The 21585-nt window shown below is 39.2% G+C and overlaps 1 protein-coding gene across 1 annotated transcript in view; it reads right to left on the bottom strand.

Moving 5' to 3' along the window:
• Positions 1-21585, bottom strand: part of LOC150083188 (winged helix repair factor 1-like) — a 141401-nt gene that overhangs the window by 33285 nt on the left and 86531 nt on the right. The window contains exon 6 of the mRNA XM_090377092.1: positions 13862-14107. Within this exon, the coding sequence (XP_090233218.1) occupies positions 13862-14107 (246 nt within the window). The remainder of the gene's footprint in view (positions 1-13861; positions 14108-21585) is intronic.

Here is a 21585-nt window from a genome sequence, read left to right as displayed (position 1 = left end):
TAAATGTTGGAAGTGATCACAGAATGGTAAGATGCACACTTGATATAGATGTAAGAAAAGAAAGGAAAAAAATTATTCGAGTAAATAATCAAAGGTCTTTGAGATAACAGAAGAGGAGAAAAAGCAGTATGTACTGGAACTTAAGAACAAGTTTGAGCTTCTGCAGACTTCTCAGGACCAAGGTATCGATGAGGAATATTACAATTTTCTGAAAGTGATAAAGCCCAAGAAACCTATAGGTAAAAAGAAATCCAAAGAAGAAAAAATTAGTCAAGAAACACTTGTCATGATGAACTGAAGACGACGAATGAAGAGCAAGAAAAACACTGACAAGGAGATAATTGAGTATATTGATTTATGCAAAGCCCATTAGAAAGAGACTCTGAGAGGACATAAGAAGATTTAACACAAGAAAAGTAGAACAAGCATTAAGGGAAAACAAAGGACTTAAATCAGCAGCCGTGAGCAGTAATACAGACAGACACATGATACTGAAACTGAAGAATAGCGATGGTGTACTTATAAACAGGAGAGAAGGCTGTTTAGAATGCTACCTCCTTTATTAGACTAGACAAAGACAGTAGTAAATTTAAAATTGAGAAAGGAGTTCGACAAGGAGACACAATATCTCTGAAGTTGTTTACTGCTGCCCTTGAGGAAGCTTTCAGAAGATTAGACTGGTCGCAGAAAGGAGTCAATGTAAATGGAGAGTACCTAAACCATTTACGATTTGCAGATGTCATTGTGGTCATAAGCCACGATCCCAAAAAATTAGAGGAAAATCTTAATCAGTTATGCAGAGTCAGTAAGGATTTTGAACTAAAGATGAATATGGCTAAAACAAGTATGCCACAGAAAGGAATATAATGATTGAAGGAGCAGTAATTGAAAAGATGGAGTCATATACTTATCTGGGACAAGTCATTAGCTGTAATAATGATAAATGGCTGGAAGTCAAAAGACAAAAAAATTTTGGATGGATAGCATTCAGGAAATATAGTCACATACTGAGAAGCAATATCCCAATTTGTCTGAAACATAAAATAATGAACCAATATACTTCCCACCATGACTTATGGAAGTGAAACTTGAGCAACTAGGTAACTCTAACGTATAATTATATAGCATAATACGCATCACTGCATTTAGGATTCTATTAGATAGTGTAGTATTGACAATTGATTAATTAAATTTATTGTTCTTATTAATTTAAAATATCATGCTCCAAGACTAGAGTAGCAAAGCAACGGGCACAAAGTGGCAGGAGTGCTGTGACTCGGGGGAAGAACTGAGGGGGGCGATTCTGCAACGCATCACAACCTAAAAAAATGTGCAACTTGTGAAATGTTTGCCGAACACTTTGGAACAGAACATGATCTAGCCAAGGAGGATGTCTTTGTGTGTGCCAGCTGCAGAGAGTGTCTAGAAATTAGGCATCAACTCAGCGTTCTACTGGGCATCTATGAGAGCTTGAGGTGTAGGGTAGCTGCCCTCGAAGAAATTAATATGAGGGGCCTGTCTCAGCTGCCCATCTCAATGCCAGAGCTCACTCCTGGGCATCAGGAAACACAGCTGTTGTTGTTGTTATTTGGTTTTTAGGAGCATTAGCAACTAAGGCCATATTGCTCTGAGGATATGCAGTGGTCATTCCCTGACCTTTCCGCATCTTCCGTATTTGGTGGTGAGGGGCTCGAACCCTGGTCTAATCAAGAAGTGTGTGCTACGCACTGCTGCTCCTTCCCACCTGGCTACGGAGACGCCAACACAGCAGCAATCTCCAAGGCACAATGCACTGGTCCCAAAGGAACTAGTTATTGTTGCTAACTCTATTGTCAGGGAGATGGGGAATATATTGTGTTGTTGTTTGTTATTTGGTTTTTAGGAGCATTAGCAACTAAGGCCATATTGCTCCGGGATATGCGGTGGTCATTCCTTGACCTTTCCGCATACTCCGTATTTGGTGGTGACGGGCTCGAACCCCGGTCTAATCAAGAAGCATGTGCTACGCACTGCTGCTCCTTCCCACCTGGCTACGGAGGCGCCCAATATATTGTGTAAAAAGGATAGATGGAACAGGACCAGGGTATGTCTGCCAGGGGCAAAAGTTGATGATGTAAAGCATATATCATCGTTAAAGGGCACAAAAGGTGATATTGTTGTACACGTTGGCACCAATGACATCAAAAGTAGGAGATCTGCAGATTTACTTAACAAGTACAGGTCTATGTTGCAAAAAATCATGAGTTAGGGTTAAATTTGAAAGTGTCTGCAATTCTGCCTAGACACGATAGTTGGGAATACATGATGAGAGGCTCAATGTGCAAGGCTCAAGGGGTAGAATTTTTTCAGCATGGTCTGTGCTTGTTAACAGGAGAGACTGCTTCTATAGGGATGGGATACACTTAAATAGAAAGGGTGCAAGAATATTTGCTAATGCTATCGAGGCAACGTTAGGTGGGTCAGAAAACTGATAGCTTGGGGGGGGGGGATTCACAGACTAAAAGGTTAAAAGTTGCACAACTTCTATTAGAATAAGTAGCGATCTGCAGCGAGGGGTGCTGGTGGGTTTCAGGGACTGATGGCAGTCATCGTGAAACAGGTGGGTGTATGGGATGTGTCAGGGTGAATAGGAATAGGTGCATGCATGCCAATGCTAGAAGTATAGTAAATAAACTTGATGAATTTGAAGTGTTGGTCAAGACATCAAAGGCGGAGTGTCACACTGATATTAGGAATGCAAAATTGGAATTTGGCGAGTACGATGTGTACAGAAAGGATAGAGAGGATAGGAAGGGAGGAGGTGTCATGCTGTTAATTAAGAAAAACATAAAATCAAAAGAAGTGCATCCAGTTGATATAGATGAACAATGCACTGTTGAGTTAGTTTGGTGTGCCATAAGCACTGCGCAAGCAAAAATAAGAGTAGGAGTGTGTTATAGGCCTAATGACTCGAATGAATACAATGAACAATTGTTCAGAGAAATAGAGTGGGCTAGTAAATCAGAATGTCTTATAATGGGTGATTTTAACTTCCCAGATATTGACTGGAACTTGTGGGTTGGATACTCACACACAAGTAAGACTTTTGTGGATTTATTGGATGATTGTTTTCTGCAGCAGCATGTTCGAGGCAACCAGAGAGGGTAATACTCTTGATCTGGTTATCAGCAGTGATCATTCGTGTATTAAGAATTTACAGATAAAAGAACCACTAGGTGGCAGTGATCACAGTGTACTGATGTGGGATTTATTTAAGGATATAATTACCATCACGGGTAAAGGAAAGAGTTTTTGCTTCTGTAAAGGTGAATACAGTGGTCTCAGACAGTTTTTAAATTCTGTACAGTGGGATCAACTGACGATGTTACCAACAGTAAATTCTAAGTGGGAAGCATTCAATGAATTAATTGTGGAAGCTACTAAAAGTTTCATACCTATTAAGAAATATTGTTCAAGGTTTAGGTCTAAATGGTTATCAAATGAACTAACGAGACTCGTGACAGAGAAGAAAAATGCATGGGATGCATATAAATTATCAAGTGACTCAGAAGCCTATGGCAGATATAAGCTAGTCTGTAATCAGGTCACAAAGAAAGTTAGGCAGGTGAAGGCAGATTACGAGAAATCTTTGGCAAAGGATGCTAAGAAAAACAGCAAGGATTTTCTTTACTTATATAAACTCTAAAAGGTAGGGGATGAATTTGATTGGTCCACTTGATATCGATAGTTCCACTGTTGATGATCCTGCTTAGATAGCAACCAAACTGAATGAGTATTTTGCATCGACATTCACACATGAGGAGTTATTAAGGTTTGAAAATGCCAGAAGGTTATCAAATTTTAGCAGGGTGCTTAATGATTTTGTAATAACTGAGAGCAAAGTGGAGGAGAAATTGTTGAAGTTAAAGATAAGAAAGGCACCAGGGGTGGATGGGATCTATCCAGTTTTATTAAAGGAAGCGGCAAAGCAACTAAGCAAACCCTTAGCCATAATTATGAGAGTGTCCTTTGACAAAATCCCATGGGGTCATGGGGTTTTGTCAATAATATATAGGAATTTTGCTAGCAGGGAAAAGGAGGTGATTGTCCCTCTGTATAAGGTAATGGTCAGGCCACGCCTTGGGTACTGCGTACAGGTCTGGAGGCCTCATTTTACGAAAAATGTAGATTTGCTTGAGCGTGTACAGAGAAGGGCAACAAGATTGGTGAGGGGAATGAAGGGATCCTCTTACCAAGAGAGGTTTAAGTTCTGCAATATGTGTTCCTCCTCAAAATAAATTTGAGGAGGAACTGGACAAACATTTAGAGGGATTTGTTTTGTAAATTTTTTTTTTTTTTTGGCTGCTGCTGCATAAGCTCATACACTTGCTTTCTTGCATCACATGCCACTACTACTACTACTACTACACTTCTTACATCAATTCAATCTGAGGAATAACCATTTATCACAACTCTCTGCCTCCTGCTATCCATCTAAGGATTTTCCCTGTGATTTTAACCTATACCAGCTTATAAAATAACTGCTCATGTGGGACTGAGCAAATGCTTTGCTGAAATCCAAATAAATAAGGTCAAAATTATTCCCCAAGTCCAGCTCTTTGAGTGATTGGTTATTACTCAAGAGCTGGACTTGGGTAATAACCCTGGAATTCCCTGTCAAAATAGCTAACCAGATTAGTTAAACACAATTTTCTCTTTACAAAACCATGCTTCAGAATTCCATTTCTATCTAAGTGATCCTGTATTCCACCCTTGACCATAGTCTCCATGATTTTATCTACTACTGAAGTTAGGCTAAGCCAGTAATTTCCCACTTCACTCCAACCCTTATGTGTTGGAGATACATTGGCACTTTTCCAATTCGACAGAATCACTCCCGAGTCCAGTGATGCTCTCATAATTAGCCTGAATGGTTCAATGCACTTGCTTGTTGCCTCCCTTAAGATTATAGGGTAAATGCCATCAACCCCAGGAGCCTTCCTTGCCTGTAGGCGTGAAAGTTTTATCATTAAATAAACATGTGAAATTTCAACATCATTAATTATATTTTTTTCAACTTCACTCCCATAATTTCTCATTGACATAAAGGGTTTTTGCTTCTGTAAATATCGACTCAAAGTAACTGTTCAGTTCATCTGCAACTTCAGCTGGGGTATCAAATAATATCTCACATCCACATAAGGGTCCGATCTGGTTTGTCCTTCTCTTCTTTGCATTTATATATGTGAAGAATTCCTTATCTCTCCTCTTTGCTCTCTTTGCCAGCGATTTTTCATAATCTGCCTTTGTCAGCCTAACCTTTTGAGTGGTATTATTACAGATCAATTTGTTGCTGTGTAGGTGATCTGATTGAGATGTTTAAAGCTTTAAACAGAGTGATCATTCTGAATGCCGATGGCATTCTTCCTCCAGGTGGAAAAATATTCATCTGCATACGAGGGCTATTCAATAAAGAACAATTATAATTTTTCATGAACAACCGTTCTGCTTATTATTTCTAGCCGAGCTGCTGAATTTAAGAACAAATCAACCTACACCACACAGCAACTGCGTAACTGACTAGTGTGCATGGTATGACCTTGGCAGTCAGTCAGGTTTATGGCTGTTCAGTTTTACATATTTAACAATGGACATGACAAGCAAGAAAAAGCTGCTCTCAGATTTTATTTATGTCTCAAGAAAATGTCAGATGAAGGGTATGAAATGTTAAAAGAGGCTTATGGTGAAGCTATGCTTCCATATAGCTCAGCTTGAAAGTGGTTCAGAATGTTTAAAGACGCACGTGATTTAATCACAAAAATCAGCAATCCTGGAGCTCCAACCATTGCTGTCACCACAGAAACCACCATAAACACTCCTTCCGTAAAAGTGAGAAGATTTTCGTATAACAGTAAGGCAACTAGTAGAGTTGTTCAAAATATCAGCAGAAAGCAAGCATGGTATTCTTCATGACCATTTGTATATGACATGTTTGTGCATGCTGGGTTCAAAGACTACTCACACCTGAGCAACAGCAAGTTTACTTGGACATTTGTCAGGATCTGAAAAGGACGGTTACTAAAGATGGTGAGGTTCTGCACAAGGTGATAACAGCAGATGAGACATGGCTTTACTATTTCAATGCAGAGAGTAAGCAACAAAGCTCTGTCAAAGTTTACGTCATCACCAACAAGATTATGGTCATTGCTTTTTTTTTGAGATTCAAGGAATGGTTTGCCAGCATGTTGTGCCATGTCATATGACTGTGACACGACCTCATACAGAACTGTACTGTACACTTTGTGGGATCACATTTGTCACAAACAACCGAAACTGCATGCAGGTGGGGTGCATGCTGCATCAAAACAATGCAAGACCTCACATTTCTCATACTGTCACTGAGTACTTAGCCAGCATTAATGTCAAATGTGTTCCTAATCTGCCTTGCACCCTACGATTCTTTTTTTTTTATTTCTAAAGTTAAAGGGGGAACTGTGAGGAAAACATTTCCAGTCATCAGGAAAAGTTATAAAGACACCAGAAGCAATTCACAAATGCATATCAAAAAATGGCTTCCACCATGTTTCTGAAGAATGGCAGAAACAATGACTATCAAATGGGGACTACTTTGAAATGGACCATCAAAATATGGATGATTAATAAAGAGATACTGTAAAAAAAAAAAAAAAAAAAAAAATTATGACCATTCTTTATTGAACAGCCTTCGTAGATTGAATAAATTCAAGGAAGAACTACACAAACCACTGGAGGGGATGGACAGGTGATGTGGATTTTTTTTTTGACTGCTGATTTATAAACCTGCTTTCTTGTGTCCTTTGTCACTACTAATACTAAAACATTGTAAAATCACTAAGATCTCTTAGGGGAATCACAGCATTCCATGAAACAATTCAAAAACCTCTGAAGCATGGTTTTCCAATAAATGTGGTATGGCCATTGAGATAAAAAATAAAGCATATGTAACTAACTTAGGACAACCTCTAGCTCATTTTACACAAGCACTACAGCTTATAATATACAAGTAGTTGTAAATGAATTATAAAAAATCTAAACTTTATTTTTAAAAGTTTAAGAGCAGGAAACTTGTTTCTTATCGAAACAGGTGAAGGTTTGCTTGCTTGTTTGTCATTAACTACAACCTATGCCTATCTTTATACCTCTTTTGTGTTCTCTTATTTTAAAAGAAATACTGTGTTCTGTTTTTAAAAGTTCACATCCTATAATTTTTTTTCCAGATTTTTAAAACTGGGTGGCTACTTTTCAATGTGGCCACTTGCTACACGTAATAGCTAATGGCTTTACATCTCAAAACCTGGAATGCGGAATTGGAAGGGAGTGCATTATATCATACTGCATGCCATTTCTCTGTACAAAAAACTATTTGAATATACAGCAGCAGTTCCTTCAATATCCTTCCAGTTCTGATATAGAATACATGTTGGTGAGTATGGGTTTGGCACACCCAGGATCCTGAGCTGGATATAATCACTGTTCTCTTTCTTGCTTCCTTGGTGATTTCCTTCTACTTACTTCTGACTGACTGACTGACTGACTCTCTCTCTCTCTCTCTCTCAGGGTAACTTGGGAATTTTTTTTTTTTTTTGGCTGGTGTAGCATAAGCCTCAGGCTTTCTTGTACCATATAGCTAATAATAATAATAATAACAAGCAGAATAGAGTGGTGGCCTCTAGTGATAATTACCCAACAAAACAGCAATAATGAAGTTTAACAAGTAATATTAGCATTAGTAGAGGCATATGATGCAAGAAAGCAAGCTTATGCAGCATCAGCCAAACCCCCCCTTCCACTTCACCCCTCCGTTCTTTCGAAATACCTGTCCAGCTGAGCCTTAAATTTATTTAGGCTATCAACTTCCACAACAAGGGATGGAAGTCTGTTCCACCAACCAACTACCCGCTGGCTAAAGGCAATTTCCGCACATCTATCCTACATCTGTCTTTCGTCAATTTGAATTTATGCTCCCTCAGGTGATTATTCTGAGCAAGAGGCAGTATCCCATCAGCATTGAGCATGCTCAAACCATTCAAGGCTTTGTACACCTTTATCAGATCACCTCACCGGTGCTTAGTCTCCAGACACCATAATTTGCAAAACTTAAGCCTTTCTTCGTAAGAGCAACCCTTCGTTCCATTCACTAATCTTGTTGCCCTTCTCTGTACTTGTTCCAACAGCTCTACATCCTTCTTGAAATGAGGCCTCCAGACCTGCATACAGTACTCAAGGTGCAGCCTGACTAATGCCTTATACAAGGGAATAATCACCTCCCTATCCCTGCTAGAAAAATTCCTGTATATCATTGATGAGCTACACTTGCAGCCCGTCTGCACTGCTCAGAGAACATCATATCCACATGCACAATTACGCCCAGGTCCTTTTCATTCTCTACCACTGTCAGTGTATTACCACAGAGTTGATACATTGCTCTGGGGTTGCTGTTTGTCAATATTAAACTTCGTTTGCCACCTCTCAGCCCATCTGCTCAACCTTTCCAGATCCTGTTGCAGCAGCATAGCGTCAGTAGTGTCCTTAAAAACCCTGCCAACCTTTGTATCGTCTGCAAACTTGGACATTAAGCTTGATATACCATCATCAATATTATTTATAAATACAGAAAACAACAATGGACCCAACACTGAACCCTGGGGGACTCCACTAATAACATTAGTCCATGATGAGCAGTGTCCATTAATTACCACTCTGTCTTCTGCCACTCAACGATCCCTTTATCCATAGCGACAATTTGTCACCAATGCCACACTGCTCCAATTTGTGCAGCAGTCTTCCATGTCCAACAGTATCAAAAGCCTTTCTAAGATCCAAATATATAATGTCCAAGTTATTCCCTGCATCCAATTCTTTCGTGACTACATCATAGTCTCCAATCAAATCGGTCAGGCACGACCTTCCCTTAACAAAACCATGCTGTGTCTGAGCTATAACTAAATTCTTGTCAAGATGATCCTGCAGTGCTTCTTTAGCCAGTGCCTCCATTAATTTTCCTGGAACAGAAGTTAAACTCACAGGTCTATAATTACTTGTGGGAGCCTTTGATCCTCCTTTGTGAATTGGGGTTACATTTGCACATCTCCAGTCTGTGGGTACCTCCCCTGAGTCCAAGGAAGCTGTCATAATTATGGCTAACTGACTGCTTACTTCCCTTGCCGCCTCCTTTAATATAACTGGATAGATCCCATCCACCCCTGGTGCTTTTCTTGTATTTATCTTCAACAATTTCTCCTCCACTTTACTCTCAATTATTACAAGATCATCTAGCTCACTGCCATCATCTATGGCAGTTTACCTCATCTATGGCATTTCCCTTCCTGAATAACTCCTCATGTGTGAATGTAGATGCAAAATATTGATTTAGTTTGTTAGCTACCTGATCAGGATCATCAACAGTTGAACCATCGATATCAAGTGGACCAATCTGATTCATCCCCTTCCTTCTAGAGTTTACATAAGTAAAGAACTCCTTGCTGTTTTTCTTTGCATCCCTTGCAAAAGATTTCTCATAATATGCCTTCGCCTGCCTAACCTCCTTTGTAACTTGGTTACAGATCAACTTATATCTATCATAGGCTTCTGTGTCACGTGTTAATTTATATGTATTCCATGCATTTTTCTTCTCTGCCATATGTCTCATTAGTTCATCTGACATCCATTTAGGCCTAAACCTTGAACAATATTTCTTAGTTGGTATGTAAAGCCTAGTAGCTTCCAAGATAAGGTCCTTGAATGCTTCCCATTTTGAGTTTGCTGTTGGTAACATCATCAGTTGGTCCCACTGTATAGAATTTTAATACTGTCTCAGACCATCGTAGTCGCCTTTACGAAAGCAATAATCCTTCCCTTTACGCCTGATGGTAGTTACCTCCTTGAGTAAATCCCACTTCAGCACACTGTGATCACTGCCACCTAGTGGTTCCTGTATCTGCAGATTCTTAATGCATGAAGAATCACTACTGATAATCAAATTAAGACTATTGCTCCCTCTAGTTGCCTCCCAAACATGATGATTTAGAAAACAATCATCCAATAAATCCACAAAAGCCCTGCTAGTGTGTGAGTGACCAACCCACAAATTCCAGTCGATATCCGGGAAATTAAAATCCCCATTATAAGAATCTCTGATTTACTGGCCCACTGTATTTTTCTGTACAGTTTCTTATTATACTCATCAGAGTCTTTAGAACTATAGCACACTCCTACTCTCAATTTTGATCTCCCAATGCTTATGTCACACCAAACTGACTCGACACTGCACTGTCCAGCGATGTCGACTGGCTTCACTTCCTTGGATTTTATGTGTTTCTTAACTAATAGCATAACCCTTCCTCCCTTCCTATCATGTCTATCCTTTCTGTAGACATTGTACTCCCCAAATTCCAGTTCTGCATTACTTATATCTGTGTGACACCACGTCTCTGATATCCCAACAATATCCGCCTTTGATGCTTTGAGCAATACCTCAAATTCATCAAATTTATTTACTAAACTCCTAGCATTGGTGTACACGCAAGTATACATGCACCTGTTCTTTTTCTTAGCTACCCTAACACAACCCATGTGTTTACTTGTACCCCAATGACTCCCAGCAGTCTCTGAACTATCATGCATCTTATTTTCCAAGCTGCTGCTCATTCCAATAGGAGCAGTGCAAGAATCACTTTCACCTCTGCCAGTGGCTACAGTTAATCTATTAGTCCTTGTATCCCCCCAATCTAGCAGTTTTCCTAACCACCTAACACTGCCTCGATAGCATCAGCAAACGTTCTTGCACCCTTTCTATTTAAGTGTATCCCATCTCTGTAGGAGCAGTCTCTCCTGTTAACAAGTACAGACCAGGCTGAAAAAAATTCTACCCCTTGAGCCATGCACAATCTTTCTAGGGCCGAATTCATCGTCAGGGCTCTCATCATATATTCCCTCCTATCGTATCTGGGCAGACACTTTCAAATTCAACCCTAATTCACGGCTTTTTTTCAACAGTGACCTGTACTTGTTAAGTAATTCCGCTGGTCTCCTACTCTTAATATCATTAGTGCCAAGGTGTACAACTATATCACCTTCTATGCCCTTAAAAGATGATATACGCTCTACAACGTCATCAACCTTTGCCCCTGGCAGACATACCCTGGTCCTGTTCCACCTATCCTTTTTACAAAGCATGTTTCCCTGACAACAGAGTCACCAACTACTAGTTCCTTTGGGACCAGCGCATTCTGCCTTGGGGGCTGCCGCTGTGTTGCGTGATGCCCAAGTGCAAACTCTGGCGTTGGTGTGGGCAGCTGAGAGCTTGATGGGCCCTCACTTTTAATCCTTCGAGGGCATCCACCATGTCCTTCAAGCTCTCATATAGGTCCATAACAATGCTGAGTTGTCGCCTGATTTCCTTACACTGCTTGCATCGCGCGCACACACACAATGACATCTCCCATGGCAGTATCATGTCCTGTACCCGACTGTCCACAAACATCAAGCAAGTAGTGCATTTTAAAAGGCTGTGATTCAGAGCGCAACTGCCCCCCCACCCCAGTTCTTCCCTGAGCCACAGTACTCCCATTAGCATGAGCCTTTTGCTTTGCTGCTCTGGTCTGAGTCATGATTTCGATTTAATTTCAATAAAATTCCAATTTCAGTACAAAATTTAAAACCCTAAACTTGTATCCCAACACAGTTATAACGCTATATTTATGTTTCAGTATCGAGTGTTATCTACGAAATCCCTTTATATAACTTCCGTATCAAGTTAGTATTAATTATTTATTTTCGCTAATTATTTATGTGACATAATCTAAGTCGGTGTATGTATATAGTTAAAAGTACAATTTAATTGACAATGAAGATCAACAAGATTAATAGATTTACTGATTGATTGACAATATTATATTATGTACTATACTATACTAAGCTTATGCTATCTAGTTCGAGATATTTTGTATCGCGTAACAATGGCGGCAATTTACGAACGGTAAATCTACGGACACTTAAGTATCGATTAACTTCCAAATCTCGCTGTCTCAATTCAGAATAAACTAAGGATCCTGACTAGCTACTTATAGAAAATATTTTGATATAACAATTGGTTAATAAATCAGCTAAATATTGTTAAAAAAAAAAAAAAAAAGAAAGCGAAGGTAGAGCTCTGAAATTATAAAATAACTAAATGCTAGTTTTGCCATTTCAAAATTATGAAGAACAGGAAGACACCCTTGTCCTCTCTTGTGTTTTTGTGTGTGGCAGGATTTTAATTGCTCAGTAAATATAACTTCATGTTACCAAAGATTGGCATGGGGCACTGTTTTTTAAAAAAAAAAAATGGCATCACTGCCATTAATCAGCCATTTATTTAAAATATGAGACATTATTATGACAATATACAGGGTGTTTCAGTTAAACGTTTCAGAACTTCTAAGAGGGGTAGGGTACATCCTGACAACTCGAAATCATATAGCAATGTGGGGTCGGAAATGCTTTCCTGAAGCGGTGTTGTACACAGAAGCACCATAAAGAAAAGAGACTGTAAGTGAGAAATCGTTTTAATAATACATGAAAAGAAGCAAAAGGTACATGGATTACCGTAGGTACATGGATTATCAAGTAGATAGGTCTAACTGGACCTATCTACTTGATCTTTCTCCAGCAAGTATTGCCACAACTTTTGAGAGATGAACAGATTTCTGCATCGACGCAACAGACAATGTGGTTCCAACACGATGGAGCCCCTGCCCATTATAGCGGCGATGTTCGTAACTACCTGGATGTCACATTTGGTCAACAGTGGATCGGACGTGGTGGTCCCGTGCGTTGGCCTGCTTGGTCACCCGACCTATCATGTCTTGATTTTTATTTCTGGGGTCATATGAAATCGCTAGTTTATGACACCCCTGTTGACAATGCTGAGGAGCTGGTTGCAAGAATCGCAGTAGCTGCCGAAGAAATTCGAAATTCGCCTGGAGTATTCCAGAATGTTCGGATGTCCATGCGTCGGAGATGTAAGGCGTGCATTGTAGCCCGTGGAAGAAACTTCGAACACTTACTTTAATCCATGTACCTTTTGCTTCTTTTCATGTATTATTAAAATGATTTCTCACTTACGGTCTCTTTTCTTTTTATGGTGCTTCTGTGTACGACACCGCTTCAGGAAAGCATTTCCGACCCCACATTGCTATATGATTTCGAGTTGTCAGGATGTACCCTACCCCTCTTAGAAGTTCTGAAACATTTAAATGAAACACCCTGTATATCTATTTTGCGATAGCATTAACATTAGTAGTGGTATATGATGCAAGAAAGCAAACTTATATAGCATCAAGAATCAGCAAAACAAAAAAAAAAAAAAAAAAACCTCTTCCCATTCACTTATCCATTCACTCCTAAAGTTTGTCCAGTTTTTCCTTGAATTTAGGAAGAACTGGACAAACTTTTGAAACAAATGGATATTGACATTAATGCATTTTAAACAATGCCAATCAAAAAGGATGTTTGTTTTTTTGGAGCATTAGCAACTAAGGGCATATTGCTCAGGGAATATGCGGTGGTCATTCCCTGACCTTTCCGCATCCTCCGTATTTGGTGGTGACGGGGCCAATCAAAAAAAAAAAAATTCAAGAGATTAAGAGAAAGCCATCATACTAATTTTCATGGTTATATTTCTGGACACATTTTATTACTATCAGTAAATTTTAAATCTAAAACTAATTCATTTGATGTAAATTATAAAATAAAATTATGCAGCATTTGCTAAGAAACTTTTTTACTTGTATTCATCTATTTGAACACATCATCATTTATACTTTGTGTAAAGGTTATTGCACTAATTTCAGTCAATGCTTACCATTTAACTAAATATAATCCTATTATATCATATATGTGATATTTCATTTTGAGCTTTGATGACTTTGGAAGCTTTCTTTGTTCTAGTTCTGTCTGAAGCAATTCTTTATATTTAGTGCGTTGTATAAACTGCAAGGTTGCTTTACGTCCAGAGATAAGAGTTTTCACATATTCTCCAACTTCAGGAATAGATAACCACCAACAGCCAACATCGCGAGATGTAAGCAAGCCACATTTTACTAGTTCACTGAAACACAAGTTTAAAATGTGAGTTCAAGTCACATTATTGCATAATTATTTCAATCAAAGATATTAACTAAAAATAATTCTTATGATGTCCTCTGTTATTCATATTATGAGATATTTTGTAATCTATGTGATATTTAATTTCATGAATGTTTAACAGTTATGAAATAACTGTTAAACATTCATGTTTAACTATATTTCTTGAATTAAGATATAGCATTGTTAAATCCAAGGTACTGAAAATGAATAGCAGTAATTCGAGAATAATATACACTGAGTGATCACTGAATTATGACCACCTACTTAATACTTCGTAGGTCCTCCTTTTGCCCTCAGTACAACAGCTATCTGACTTGGCATTGATTCAACTTTGATTCAAAACGTTCAGGAGGTATGGCCAACCAAGCTGTGTGTAATGCGGCTAGCAATGCAGGTATGGAGGTGATTGGTGATCATATCCAGATGCCTGAAGGTATGGAGGTCATATCCAGACGCCTGATATGATTTTCCATAGTGTCCCACAAGTGCTCTATGGGATCGATATTGGTGGAGGCCGAAGGCCAATTGATATGCTGGAAGTCAGAACTGTGTTCCTCAAACCATTCCTGCACATCAAGTGCCCGATGGCTCAGTTCATTGTCATCTTGGAAGACACCATTGCCATTTGTAAAAAACTGTAACATAGCGGGGTGTTATTTGGTTTTTGGTTTTTAGGAGCATTAGCAACTAAGGCCATATTGCTCCGGGATATGCGGTGGTCATTCCCTGACCTTTCTGCATTCTCCGTATTTGGTGGTGACGGGCTCGAACCCCGGTCTAATCAAGAAGCGTGTGCTATGCACTGCTGCTCCTTCCCACCTGGCTACGGAGGCGCCTAGCGGGGTGTACACAGTCAGCAAGCAGTTGACGATAGCGGAGACCAGAGATACATTGTTCTGTGTGCACCAGGGGTCCAAGTTCCTGCCAGTGAAACATGTCCGTCATTTTGATACCATGCATGATGGATGAAAAGCCTCGTGTTGTTGACACCAAATCCGTATACGACCATCCACGGTGTGGAGTAAATAACGTGACTCATCCGACCAGCACACCTTCTTCCAGTCTTCTAAGGTCCAACTTGCATGCTCTTTGCACCAGGCGAGTCTTTTACGCCGATGAATCCTGGTTAGGAGAGGATGCCATAGGGATCGTCTGCTGGTATAGCCCATATGTGCAAACGTGCAAACCATGGTCATGCCAGATATTGTTCCAGTTAGCCCATGTTGTATTGGGTAGTCAACTCTTCAACAGTACTGAACCTGTTTGCCTGTACGAGTCACTGGACCCAGCGCTCACCTCTAACATCAACATTTCACTGACCTTTTCAGTTTTTCCATCGGGTTGTTGTGTGACCATTTTGATTCCAGTCCTGGTACATTTTAACAACAGCTGTTCTCAAGTACCCCACCAATTCAGTCATTTGGGAAATTGAGGCACCAGCTCGTCGAGCTCCCACAATCTGTCCTTTATCAAAGTCCGATAAATCCTTCCTTTTACCCATCACACTCAGAATTTTACTACCTACTATACACTGAGTGATCACTACTGACACCTTATCTATGCTACGTAAGTCGACTAACTGTGCACTCTTCTACCTCACGTGGTCAATGGGTCGCATTCAGTTTTTGCAGAGATGGTCATAATTCAGTGATTACTCAGTGTATTTGGCAACACAAAGTATCTGATGATGATGATGATAATAAGGAGCAATTAACTCAGTGGTTATTATGCCAGATCAGCAACATTATGGACCTAAGTTCAAATGCCAAAGCAAAAAAAAAAAAATAAATAAATAAAAATGCTGGGGGGGGGGAAGAAAAACTGCCAAATTTGTTCATTGGACCTACCTCCCCTAAGGCTGAAGTGATGGTTGTGCCAGAGTGGCACCACCTTGTGTCGTTCCAAAATAACTACTGCTCACCGCTTGATGCAAAAGGCAAAGATAAACAGGTCCACCTCCACAGCTGGATGAAGATGAGAAACAGATATATTGAACATACTGTATCGAGTGTGGCACAGGATAAAGTCACTGGCATTCAGGCCTTAGGCAGAGGGCTTAGTTCTAAAAGTGGGAGACGTCTCCTTGGGAAGACAGTGAAGCAAGTGGTGTTGTCACCTGTATGGCTACCACAAGGGAAGGGCAAGACCACCCAACTGGAAGTTTTTCCTGTACAACTACACTAGTGACCATCCAGGAAGAAAGAAAAAGCCAATGCATGAAGAGTGGAGCATCGAAATTAATACATTTATCATGTGAGCATATTACAAAGCTATAGATAGATCAACATAATGTACAGGATGAGACTACACACTAAGTGGTTGGAATAGTTCCTGACTGTTCCCAACTGGAAGTTCTTCCTGTACAACTACACTAGTGACCACCCAGGTAGAAAGAAAAAGCCAATGCACGAAGAGTGGAGCATCGAAATTAATACATTTATCATGTGAGCATATTACAAAGCTATAGATAGATCGACATGACAATGTACAGGATGAGACTACACACTAGGTGGTTAGAATAGTTCCTGACTGTTCAGGTTACCGAACAGCAAACAGCAGACCAAATTTGATTGGATATTATGATGTGGTTACAGAGGAACTGGATGCAAAAAATAATTTTGATATCATATATTTGGATTTCAGGAAATCTTCTGACACTGTTGCGCATGAAAGACTATTGTACAAATTGGAGCAGAATGGTATTAAGGGTAAGTTGCTACAATGGATAAAAGGATGGTTAAGTGGGAGAAGACAGAGGGTGGTAATCAATGGGTGCTGCTCTTCGTGGACTAATGTTATTAGTGGAGTCCCACAGGGTTCGGTGTTGGGTCCACTGTTGTTTTGTATATTTATCAATGATATTCATGAAGGTATATCAGCCTTAATGTCAAAGTTTGCAGATGATACAAAGGTTGGCAGGGTTGTTAATGACAGTAATGGCAGCGTGCTACTGCAACAGGAACTAGATAATTTGGGCAGATGGGCTAAGAAGTGGCAACCAAAGTTTAACCTTGACAAATGCAAAGTACTGCATATGGGTAGAAGTAACCCCAGAGAAACGTACCAACTGTGTGGTACTACACTTAAGGTGGTAGAAAATGAAAAAGACTTGAGAGTAATTGTGCAGGCAGATATGAAGTTTTCTGAGTAATGCAGACAGGCTGCCAGGGCAGGTCATGGGGTTTTGTCAATGATATATAGGAATTTTGCTAGTAGGGAAAAGGAGGTAATTATCCCTCTGTATAAGGCAATGGTCAGGCCACACCTTGAGTACTGCGTACAGGTCTGGAGGCCTCATTTTAGGAAGGATGTAGATTTGCTTGAGCGTGTACAGAGAAGGGCAACAAGATTGGTGAGCAGAATGAAGGGATCCTCTTACCAAGAGTGGCTTAAGTTCTGCAAATTGCAGTGGCTGGAGACTAGGCACCTGCGCAGTAATCTGATTGAAGTATATAAGGCCTTGAATGGGTTGAGCACGCTGAATTCTGATGGGATCCTTCCACTTGTTCAGATTACGAACCTAAGGGGGCATAAATTCAAATTACAAAAGGACAGATGTAGAATAGATGTGTGGAAATTTGCCTTTAGCCAGGGGGTGGTTAATTGCTGGAACAAACTTCCATCTGTTGTTGTGGAAGTTGATCAGTTGAATAAATTTAAGGAGGAACTGGACAGGCATTTGGAGGGAATGGTGTGATTTTTTTTTTTTTTTTTTTGGCTGATGCTGCATAAGCTCATACACATGCCACTACTACTACTACTACTACTACCAGAAACCGTCATGAAGAACTTGACTGTTCCTGCTAACAGGTTCTTCATGACGTGCAATCTGGGAAAAAAACAAGCAGGTGTGAGCAACCAATTACAGTCACCCCCAATTTGTGTGGGGGTTACGTTCCGGGAAAATTCCGTGCAGTCCAAATTCGCACAATACCAAACATAGTTTATATGATATAATGAGGGTTCTGTACCTGAACACAAAAAAATGTGCAAAAAAATTAAATTGAAAAAATTGTCCATTTGGTAAGAAAAAGATAAAAAAATTAGAAACATGTCCATAAAATTAATCTTGCTACTATTTACCTCTAAATTCATTGCTTCTTTGTCACTGTTTTTCTGTGATAAACTTGCAACAGTATCTGGCACTTTTTGAAAAAAATTAGTTAAAAATTGTTTTCTCTATAAATTTCTTCATAAGGAACTAAAGCTAATAAAAGTTCTGTGAAATTTAAACTACTCTCCAAAATTAGGATCCATATCCAGAGCTTCTTGCCTAAGCTGATTTGCAAGTCTTAAAAATTCAACTAGTCTCTTCGCAGTCAAATTTTTGGGTGCATCTTCTTCGTTTTTATCATTTTTGTCATCTTCTTCACATTGCAAAAAAATATATAGTCCACTGATAACTGTTCTCTATGAAATTCAAGGACCTCTGTGATATCTACTGGTTCCAGTTCTTCAAATCACTCTCCGCTAATCATTTTGCCAATTCTCACAATCTTAACTACCTCCAGCATTTTGACCATGGCTTCTTTAATGCAGCTTTGTGGCCACAGCTTTTTCCACACTGCATTCATTGTTGAGTTCTTAACTTCACCCCACATGGATTCAATATTTTTTACAGCATCAAGAATGTTATAATTCTGCCAATAATCTCGAATTGAAAGGCTGCCTATTCCATCAATAGCTTCTACCAATTGTATTCCATCAATAGCTTCTACCAATTGATCTTCTTAGGTAATAAAGTTTAAAGGAAGCTATAACACCGTGGTCCATCAGCTGAATTGACAAACTTGTATTCACTAGAAGGTAACTTTCACAACTGGGTGCAGATCAGACAAATGTGTAGGATGACTGGGTGCATTGTCAAGAATGAGCAAGATTTTGAATGCTATGTTCTTCTTCTTCTTCAGGCAAAATCTTCTTGTTTTGATCCAAAAGAAATTTTAAAACCAATCCTCAAAGATTTTAGCTATCATCCAGGCTTTTTTGCTTGATTTCCAATGAACTGGTAAGGTTTTTTGATATTCTTTTAAAAGCACGAGGATTTTCTGATGTAAAAATTAGAAGCAGTTTACACTTAAAGTTACCCTCTGCATTGTCACATAACAAGTGTTAACCTATCTTTTGCAGCTTTGAAACCTGGGGCAGTTTTCTCTTCTTTTGAAATGAATATTTGGCTTGGCATACACTTCCAAAATAAACCAGTCTCATCAGCATTAAACACTCGACTTGCTAGATAGCCCTCAGTCGCAATAACATCCTTTAAAGTTTTTGGATCCAAAGGAGCAGCTTCCGTATCTGCACTGGCTGCTTCGCTCGTTAATTTTAGATTGGAAAGACTGATGTTTTTTTAAATTTTCAAACCAACCCTTCTTCTTCTTGTAAGTGATTAAAAATTTGAAGAGCTTCGTCACGAATAATATCTAAACTAAGAGGCATTCTTTTTTGATTAAGATCTACCCAGAAAGAAATTTTTCGTTTTTCTCTATTAACGGATTTGTAGTGCCTTTTTGCAGCCAATGATGTGGAACAAATAACTGAAATTTTCATTTTCTCAGCATTTTTCCTAATTCTTCAAATGCTAGATTCATTTATGCTGTATTTCTTGGCCAATGTCACAACCTTTTCGCCATTTTCTAACTCCTTAATGATTTTTAATTTTTTCCTCTAAATTTAAAATTTTTTTTGTTGTAGCTTTCTTCATTTTAGACACTAATTAAACACATACTTTATATAGACAAGAAATATTAAATCAGCAAAAGCAATGCTTACCGATTAAAACACTTTACATTGCATGAACCAGAAAAAGATTCTGTCAAACAGCTAAAGTAGGATAACTGATGAAGGGGGTTCCCGAATTAGGAAGTTGTTTCAAAAATAACACCACTATTTATTGCTATGTTTGGGTTATAAGAATCAGTTTTTAATGCCTTTGTGATATTTTTCTAAAGCACATTTCTGGAGGTCACGACATTAAAACAATAAAAAAAATTTGCCCTTTCCAGTTTATTGGGCTTTTCTGTTAGTGCAATCTAATTATAAACAGGTAGTAAAATCAATCTTATTGCATTTGCAATAATACTGGCAGCTGGAATTCTGCGGGATTTTACGTTATTATGGTGAAATGCTTTTCTCCTTCAATAAAATCTTCAATCATGTAAAAAAACATATATAAAGTTTCAAAATCTGCTCTTCATTCCTATTTTTGAAGCTTCATAAACAAAAATCGTGCAAGTACGAGAGTCGCCACGCAATTGGGAAATCACACAAATCGAGGAATGACTGTACAAAGAATACAAGCACAACCAAACCAGAACTGGAGGAGCAACACCACGTACAAGAACTAGAACGCAGCGCAGCCGAAGTGGAAACAAGTCGTGATAACCAGAACAGAAGAAGAATGGAAGAAGGCCCTAGCAGAATGGGAGGACATGGTTCCCACAAACGCCCAACAGAAACTTTGGTAAATCACAGACCATCTCGATCAGTGAATAATATCAGATTACCTCCACAACGAAGTAATACTAGATAATAACTGCACAGCCATTTACTGTGCCATGGTAGCAGCCACCAGAACGAACAGAAGAACTTATCATGGAAGCTACTAGGCTTTACATACCAACTAAGAAATATTGTTCAAGGTTTAGGCCTAAATGGATGTCAGATGAACTGATGAGGCATATGGCAGAGAAGAAACATGCATGGGATACATACAAATTAACACATGACACAGAAGCCTATGATAGATACAAGTTGATCTGTAACCAAGTTACAAAGGAGGTTAGGCAGACGAAGGTAGATTACGAGAAATCTTTGGCAAGGGATGCAAAGAAAAACAGCAAAGAGTTCTTTACTTATGTAAACTCTAGAAGGAAGGGCATGAATCAGATTGGTCCACTTGATATCGATGGGTCAACTGTTGATGATCCTGCTCAGGTAGCTAACAAACTAAATAAATATTTTGCATCGACATTCACACATGAGGAGTTATTTAGCGAGGGGAAAGCCAGAGGTGTATTCAACTCTAGCAGTAAGCTAGAGAATCTTGTAATAACTGAGAGTAAAGTGGAGGAGAAATTGTTGAAGATAAACACAAGAAAGGCACCCAGGGTGGAAGGGATCTATCCAGTTATATTAAAGGAGGCAGCAAAGGAAGTAAGCAAACCCTTAGCCATAATTATGAGAGCTTCCTTGGACTCAGGGGAGGTACCCACAGACTGGAGATGTGCAAATGTGACCCCAATTCACAAAGGAGGATCAAAGGCTGACACAAGCAATTATAGACCTGTGAGTTTAACTTCTGTTCCAGGAAAATTAATGGAGGCACTAGTTAAAGAAGCACTGCAGGATCATTTAGACAAGACTTCAGTTATAGCTCGGACACAGCATGGTTTTGTTAAGGGGAAGTCTTGCTTGACCAATTTGATTGGATACTATGAT

This window comes from Mastigoproctus giganteus, chromosome 7 (assembly GCF_048544385.1).
Source record: "Mastigoproctus giganteus isolate SK-2022 chromosome 7, ASM4854438v1, whole genome shotgun sequence".
Lineage (NCBI taxonomy): Eukaryota > Metazoa > Arthropoda > Arachnida > Uropygi > Thelyphonidae > Mastigoproctus > Mastigoproctus giganteus.
Note: the sequence above shows the minus strand (reverse complement) of the source record. Positions and strands in the feature narration are given on the sequence as shown.